The following is a 9,009-nucleotide window of genomic DNA, read 5'->3' as shown; positions in this document are numbered from 1 at the left end:
TTGTCGCACTTGAACCACAAATACACAAAAAATTGAATGGATTCGAGGAGGTTTCTGGTTGAAATTTAAAAAAGTAACAAATCGGGTCCATGTGACTCCCTCAGGAACGAATGGAATGTGAGGAATGCTTCAGTTCACACAGAAAACCCTAAAAATGATCAACATTCAAACTAAAAATGCTAAAACTTTACCAATAACTGATATTATAATGTGTACATGTGTGTCTGAACGCACACTGAGGAGAAACTGGCTTTAGGACCCAGAGGAACAGCTCATCTGCTCCATATAGAGATATAAGCCCATCTAGACTCATCAAATATCAGATATTATTATTATTATCCACGAGAGGTCAAAGACACACAATGTAAGATATTTAGAGCTGAATTAAAAGGGTTATCCATGAAATTGTGAGTTATTTAGAATTTAAGTTGAAAGAATGTGAGGAATGTGCTTAACTTACTATTTATTTATTATTTATTGATCAAATCTAGTAATTTACAGATAAATAAAATAAAAAATTAAATAAAAATCTCCCAAAAAATGCATAAAAAAATATTATCAAAATGAGATAAAATAAGCTTTCTGGACAAAAAAGAAAGTAAGTATAATCTTAGGGCTTCGGACATGATGAGTCAAGTCAAGAATATTTGTATAGCGCTTTTCACAATACAGATTGTATCAAAGCAGCTTCACAGTATTAAAATAAAATAATAATAAAACGTCCATGTTTGGTAATGCTAATCAATAGTAATATTCATTGATTAATTAAATGAAATGATGACCCGAGGGAAGGATGAGGGTTAAACATTAAAGATCAGAGGTGTTGGAAACTACCGAACAACAACATCGATCACATTTGCTACGAGAAACACTGACGTTTACAGAGGTAATTAGCGGCGAGGGTCACTCAGATCTTCAGGGGTCAGGGGTCAGTTTCAGCAGGCGTAGGGAGGAGGCTTCTCGAAGGGCCCTAAGGAGTGAGCGTAGAGCGAGGGGGCGTTTGGAGTCAGCATGTATGCGCTGGTGTCCTGAGATTGGGTTTGGGCCGGTCCGGTCGGGTTCGTCACGCTCTGAGCCGCCGCTGGAGTCTCGTCAGACGGGGAGTTCGTGACCTCGGGGGCGGGCGGAGCAGCGGACGGAGCCGGGTAACCGTTCAGATGCTGGAGGACAAACAAGCATTACCTCAGAAGTTAGACCAGATTAAAGCATTATGACTTTCTAGCGGCTGCCTTCTTTAAACTACATTTTAATCAAATTGTTCAAATGTCTTAATGGAACAAAAAATCTGTAAATGGATCAAAACCAACCAACGTTTAAATCTATTAACGGAACAAAACCTTCCGACGTTTAAATCTGTTAACAGAAAAAAACATTGAACGTTTAAATCTGTTAACGAAAAAAAAAAAAATCCGGCGTTTAAATCTGTTAACGGAAGAAAAGAAAAACATCCGCCGTTTAAATATGTTAACGAAAAAAAAAAAACATCCGGCGTTTAAATATGTTAACGAAAAAAAAAACAATCCGTCGTATAAATCTGTTAACAGAACAAAAAACATCCAACATTTAAATCCGTTAACGGAAAAAAACATCCAAAGTTTAAATCTGTTAACGAAAAAAAACATCCGAAGTTTAAATCTGTTAACGGGAAAAAAAACATGCAACGTTTAAATCTGTTAACAAAAAAAAAACATCCGAAGTTTAAATCTGTTAACGGAACAAAACCTTCCGACGTTTAAATCTGTTAACAGAAAAAAACATTGAACGTTTAAATCTGTTAACGAAAAAAAAAAAATCCGGCGTTTAAATCTGTTAACGGAAGAAAAGAAAAACATCCGCCGTTTAAATATGTTAACGAAAAAAAAAAAACATCCGGCGTTTAAATATGTTAACGAAAAAAAAAACAATCCGTCGTATAAATCTGTTAACAGAACAAAAAACATCCAACATTTAAATCCGTTAACGGAAAAAAACATCCAAAGTTTAAATCTGTTAACGAAAAAAAAAACAATCCGTCGTATAAATCTGTTAACAGAACAAAAAACATCCTAAACATCTATTAACGGGAAAAAAACATCCGAAGTTTAAATCTGTTAACGGGAAAAAAACATCCAACGTTTAAATCTGTTAACGAAAAAAACCATCCAATGTTTAAATCTGTTAACGAAAAAAACCATCCAACGTTTAAATCTGTTAACGAAAAAACGAACAATCCGGCGTATAAATCTGTTAACGAAAAAAAACATCCAACGTTTAAATCTGTTAACGAAAAAAACCATCCAATGTTTAAATCTGTTAACGAAAAAAAACATCCAACGTTTAAATCTGTTAACGAAAAAAACCATCCAACGTTTAAATCTGTTAACAGAACAAAACCATCCAACGTTTAAATCTGTTAACGAAAAAAACTATCCAACGTTTAAATCTCTTAACGAAAAAAACTATCCAACGTTTAAATCTGTTAACGAAAAAAACTATCCGACGTTTAAATCTGTTAACGTTAAACGAACGTGCTACTCCATCATAGGCAGAACAGGATGACTTTCTTAAAAGCTGCTTTGAAAGGAAGTGTGTTGTGAAAGCACTATATGTTACAATACAAATAACATTGAATTTGATATTTGAAATAATTTAGTCTCTGTGTTTGCGATTGAGCAGTGATGTCATTCTGTATCTAAAGAAAATCATTCCCACTCTAATCAATATTCCATGCGGATGTATAGAAGCGTTACCGTGGAAACACTCCGCCAGAGACGCTCACCTGCATGGGCAGCGAGTAGTTCGGGTACGCGGGGAGCGTTTGTCCCGACGGGCAGAAGCCGGAGTACGAGATCAGGTGTTGACTAGGATTATACAGAATATGAGGGGGCGGAGCCGGACTGGGTGTCATGTGACTGTGAGCCACAGGAGCCTGAACACACACACACACACGTCATGTAAGAGCTGATATCACTTAGTGTGAAGCTGCTTTGTAAATCTGTATTGTATAAGCGCTATAGAAACTGAATTGTGAATGTTACGAAACTGAATTGTGAATGTTATGACACTGAATTGTGAATGTTATGAAACTGGATTGTGAATGTTATGAAACTGAATTGTGAATGTTATGAAACTGAATTGTGAATGTTATGAAACTGGATTGTGAATGTTATGAAACTGAATTGTGAATGTTATGAAACTGAATTGTGAATGTTATGAAACTGAATTGTGAATGTTATGAAACTGAATTGTGAATGTTATGAAACTGAATTGTGAATGTTACGAAACTGAATTGTGAATGTTATGAAACTGAATTGTGAATGTTATGAAACTGAATTGTGAATGTTATGAAACTGAATTGTGAATGTTATGACACTGAATTGTGAATGTTATGAAACTGGATTGTGAATGTTATGAAACTGAATTGTGAATGTTATGAAACTGAATTGTGAATGTTATGAAACTGAATTGTGAATGTTATGAAACTGGATTGTGAATGTTATGAAACTGAATTGTGAATGTTATGAAACTGAATTGTGAATGTTATGAAACTGGATTGTGAATGTTATGAAACTGAATTGTGAATGTTATGAAACTGAATTGTGAATGTTATGAAACTGAATTGTGAATGTTATGACACTGAATTGTGAATGTTATGAAACTGGATTGTGAATGTTATGAAACTGAATTGTGAATGTTATGAAACTGAATTGTGAATGTTATGAAACTGAATTGTGAATGTTATGAAACTGAATTGTGAATGTTATGACACTGAATTGTGAATGTTATGAAACTGAATTGTGAATGTTATGAAACTGGATTGTGAATGTTATGACACTGAATTGTGAATGTTATGAAACTGAATTGTGAATGTTATGACACTGAATTGTGAATGTTATGAAACTGGATTGTGAATGTTACGAAACTGAATTGTGAATGTTATGACACTGAATTGTGAATGTTATGAAACTGAATTGTGAATGTTATGAAACTGAATTGTGAATGTTATGAAACTGAATTGTGAATGTTATGACACTGAATTGTGAATGTTATGAAACTGGATTGTGAATGTTATGACACTGAATTGTGAATGTTATGAAACTGGATTGTGAATGTTATGAAACTGAATTGTGAATGTTATGAAACTGAATTGTGAATGTTATGACACTGAATTGTGAATGTTATGAAACTGAATTGTGAATGTTATGACACTGAATTGTGAATGTTATGAAACTGAATTGTGAATGTTATGAAACTGAATTGTGAATGTTATGACACTGAATTGTGAATGTTATGAAACTGAATTGTGAATGTTATGACACTGAATTGTGAATGTTATGAAACTGAATTGTGAATGTTATGACACTGAATTGTGAATGTTATGACACTGAATTGTGAATGTTATGAAACTGAATTGTGAATGTTATGACACTGAATTGTGAATGTTATGACACTGAATTGTGAATGTTATGAAACTGGATTGTGAATGTTATGAAACTGAATTGTGAATGTTATGAAACTGAATTGTGAATGTTATGACACTGAATTGTGAATGTTATGAAACTGAATTGTGAATGTTATGACACTGAATTGTGAATGTTATGACACTGAATTGTGAATGTTATGAAACTGGATTGTGAATGTTATGAAACTGGATTGTGAATGTTATGAAACTGGATTGTGAATGTTATAAAACTGAATTGTGAATGTTATGACACTGAATTGTGAATGTTATGAAACTGAATTGTGAATGTTATGACACTGAATTGTGAATGTTATGACACTGAATTGTGAATGTTATGAAACTGAATTGTGAATGTTATGAAACTGAATTGTGAATGTTATGAAACTGAATTGTGAATGTTATGACACTGAATTGTGAATGTTATGAAACTGAATTGTGAATGTTATGAAACTGAATTGTGAATGTTATGACACTGAATTGTGAATGTTATGAAACTGAATTGTGAAGTTATGAAACTGAATTGTGAATGTTATGAAACTGAATTGTGAATGTTATGAAACTGAATTGTGAATGTTATGAAACTGAATTGTGAATGTTATGAAACTGAATTGTGAATGTTATGAAACTGAATTGTGAATGTTATGAAACTGGATTGTGAATGTTATGAAAATGAATTGTGAATGTTATGAAACTGAATTGTGAATGTTATGAAACTGGATTGTGAATGTTATGACACTGAATTGTGAATGTTATGACACTGAATTGTGAATGTTATGAAACTGAATTGTGAATGTTACGAAACTGAATTGTGAATGTTATGAAACTGGATTGTGAATGTTATGAAACTGAATTGTGAATGTTATGAAACTGGATTGTGAATGTTATGACACTGGATTGTGAATGTTATGACACTGAATTGTGAATGTTATGAAACTGGATTGTGAATGTTATGAAACTGGATTGTGAATGTTATGACACTGAATTGTGAATGTTATGAAACTGAATTGTGAATGTTATGACACTGAATTGTGAATGTTATGAAACTGGATTGTGAATGTTATGAAACTGAATTGTGAATGTTATGACACTGAATTGTGAATGTTATGACACTGAATTGTGAATGTTATGAAACTGAATTGTGAATGTTATGAAACTGAATTGTGAATGTTATGAAACTGAATTGTGAATGTTATGACACTGAATTGTGAATGTTATGAAACTGAATTGTGAATGTTATGAAACTGGATTGTGAATGTTATGACACTGAATTGTGAATGTTATGAAACTGAATTGTGAATGTTATGACACTGAATTGTGAATGTTATGAAACTGGATTGTGAATGTTATGAAACTGAATTGTGAATGTTATGACACTGAATTGTGAATGTTATGAAACTGAATTGTGAATGTTATGAAACTGAATTGTGAATGTTATGAAACTGAATTGTGAATGTTATGACACTGAATTGTGAATGTTATGAAACTGGATTGTGAATGTTATGACACTGAATTGTGAATGTTATGAAACTGGATTGTGAATGTTATGAAACTGAATTGTGAATGTTATGAAACTGAATTGTGAATGTTATGACACTGAATTGTGAATGTTATGAAACTGAATTGTGAATGTTATGACACTGAATTGTGAATGTTATGAAACTGAATTGTGAATGTTATGAAACTGAATTGTGAATGTTATGACACTGAATTGTGAATGTTATGAAACTGAATTGTGAATGTTATGACACTGAATTGTGAATGTTATGAAACTGAATTGTGAATGTTATGACACTGAATTGTGAATGTTATGAAACTGAATTGTGAATGTTATGACACTGAATTGTGAATGTTATGAAACTGAATTGTGAATGTTATGACACTGAATTGTGAATGTTATGAAACTGAATTGTGAATGTTATGACACTGAATTGTGAATGTTATGAAACTGAATTGTGAATGTTATGAAACTGAATTGTGAATGTTATGAAACTGAATTGTGAATGTTATGAAACTGAATTGTGAATGTTATGACACTGAATTGTGAATGTTATGAAACTGAATTGTGAATGTTATGACACTGAATTGTGAATGTTATGACACTGAATTGTGAATGTTATGAAACTGGATTGTGAATGTTATGAAACTGAATTGTGAATGTTATGAAACTGAATTGTGAATGTTATGACACTGAATTGTGAATGTTATGAAACTGAATTGTGAATGTTATGACACTGAATTGTGAATGTTATGACACTGAATTGTGAATGTTATGAAACTGGATTGTGAATGTTATGAAACTGGATTGTGAATGTTATGAAACTGGATTGTGAATGTTATGACACTGAATTGTGAATGTTATGAAACTGAATTGTGAATGTTATGACACTGAATTGTGAATGTTATGAAACTGAATTGTGAATGTTATGACACTGAATTGTGAATGTTATGAAACTGAATTGTGAATGTTATGACACTGAATTGTGAATGTTATGAAACTGAATTGTGAATGTTATGAAACTGAATTGTGAATGTTATGAAACTGAATTGTGAATGTTATGAAACTGAATTGTGAATGTTATGACACTGAATTGTGAATGTTATGAAACTGAATTGTGAATGTTATGACACTGAATTGTGAATGTTATGACACTGAATTGTGAATGTTATGAAACTGGATTGTGAATGTTATGAAACTGAATTGTGAATGTTATGAAACTGAATTGTGAATGTTATGACACTGAATTGTGAATGTTATGAAACTGAATTGTGAATGTTATGACACTGAATTGTGAATGTTATGACACTGAATTGTGAATGTTATGAAACTGGATTGTGAATGTTATGAAACTGGATTGTGAATGTTATGAAACTGGATTGTGAATGTTATGAAACTGAATTGTGAATGTTATGACACTGAATTGTGAATGTTATGAAACTGAATTGTGAATGTTATGACACTGAATTGTGAATGTTATGACACTGAATTGTGAATGTTATGAAACTGAATTGTGAATGTTATGAAACTGAATTGTGAATGTTATGAAACTGAATTGTGAATGTTATGAAACTGAATTGTGAATGTTATGAAACTGAATTGTGAATGTTATGACACTGAATTGTGAATGTTATGAAACTGAATTGTGAATGTTATGAAACTGAATTGTGAATGTTATGAAACTGAATTGTGAAGTTATGAAACTGAATTGTGAATGTTATGAAACTGAATTGTGAATGTTATGAAACTGAATTGTGAATGTTATGAAACTGAATTGTGAATGTTATGAAACTGAATTGTGAATGTTATGAAACTGGATTGTGAATGTTATGAAAATGAATTGTGAATGTTATGAAACTGAATTGTGAATGTTATGAAACTGGATTGTGAATGTTATGAAACTGGATTGTGAATGTTATGACACTGAATTGTGAATGTTATGACACTGAATTGTGAATGTTATGAAACTGAATTGTGAATGTTACGAAACTGAATTGTGAATGTTATGAAACTGGATTGTGAATGTTATGAAACTGAATTGTGAATGTTATGAAACTGGATTGTGAATGTTATGACACTGGATTGTGAATGTTATGACACTGAATTGTGAATGTTATGAAACTGGATTGTGAATGTTATGAAACTGGATTGTGAATGTTATGAAACTGAATTGTGAATGTTATGAAACTGGATTGTGAATGTTACGAAACTGAATTGTGAATGTTATGAAACTGGATTGTGAATGTTATGACACTGAATTGTGAATGTTATGAAACTGGATTGTGAATGTTATGAAACTGGATTGTGAATGTTATGAAACTGAATTGTGAATGTTATGAAACTGAATTGTGAATGTTATGACACTGAATTGTGAATGTTATGACACTGAATTGTGAATGTTATGAAACTGAATTGTGAATGTTACGAAACTGAATTGTGAATGTTATGAAACTGGATTGTGAATGTTATGAAACTGAATTGTGAATGTTATGAAACTGAATTGTGATTGTTATGAAACTGAATTGTGAATGTTATGACACTGAATTGTGAATGTTATGACACTGAATTGTGAATGTTATGAAACTGAATTGTGAATGTTACGAAACTGAATTGTGAATGTTACGAAACTGAATTGTGAATGTTATGAAACTGAATTGTGAATGTTACGAAACTGGATTGTGAATGTTATGAAACTGAATTGTGAATGTTACGAAACTGAATTGTGAATGTTACGAAACTGAATTGTGAATGTTATGAAACTGAATTGTGAATGTTACGAAACTGGATTGTGAATGTTATGAAACTGGATTGTGAATGTTATGACACTGAATTGTGAATGTTATGAAACTGAATTGTGAATGTTATGAAACTGAATTGTGAATGTTACGAAACTGAATTGTGAATGTTATGAAACTGGATTGTGAATGTTATGAAACTGAATTGTGAATGTTATGAAACTGAATTGTGAATGTTACGAAACTGGATTGTGAATGTTATGAAACTGAATTGTGAATGTTATGAAACTGGATTGTGAATGTTATGACACTGAATTGTGAATGTTATGAAACTGGAT

At 31.8% G+C, this 9,009-nt stretch overlaps 1 protein-coding gene across 3 annotated transcripts in view; it reads right to left on the bottom strand.

Annotated features, from left to right (window-relative positions):
* Nucleotides 1-357: 357 nt before the first annotated feature.
* tmem255b (transmembrane protein 255B) overlaps nt 358-9,009 on the bottom strand; it is a 29,592-nt gene continuing 20,940 nt past the window's right edge. For 2 of the 3 annotated variants that reach the window (XM_079615046.1, XM_079615047.1), the window contains 2 exons: nt 2,759-2,908; nt 358-1,160 (listed from right to left, as the gene is read on the bottom strand). In XM_079615046.1, coding sequence (XP_079471172.1) covers nt 936-1,160; nt 2,759-2,908 — 375 coding nt within the window. In that variant the 3' untranslated portion in view covers nt 358-935. Of the gene's footprint in view, nt 1,161-2,729; nt 2,909-9,009 lie in introns of all 3 variants that reach the window. The other variant, XM_079615048.1, reaches the window with a different exon arrangement.

This window comes from Phoxinus phoxinus (genome assembly GCF_949152265.1).
Source record: "Phoxinus phoxinus genome assembly, chromosome: 6".
Lineage (NCBI taxonomy): Eukaryota > Metazoa > Chordata > Actinopteri > Cypriniformes > Leuciscidae > Phoxinus > Phoxinus phoxinus.
Note: the sequence above shows the minus strand (reverse complement) of the source record. Positions and strands in the feature narration are given on the sequence as shown.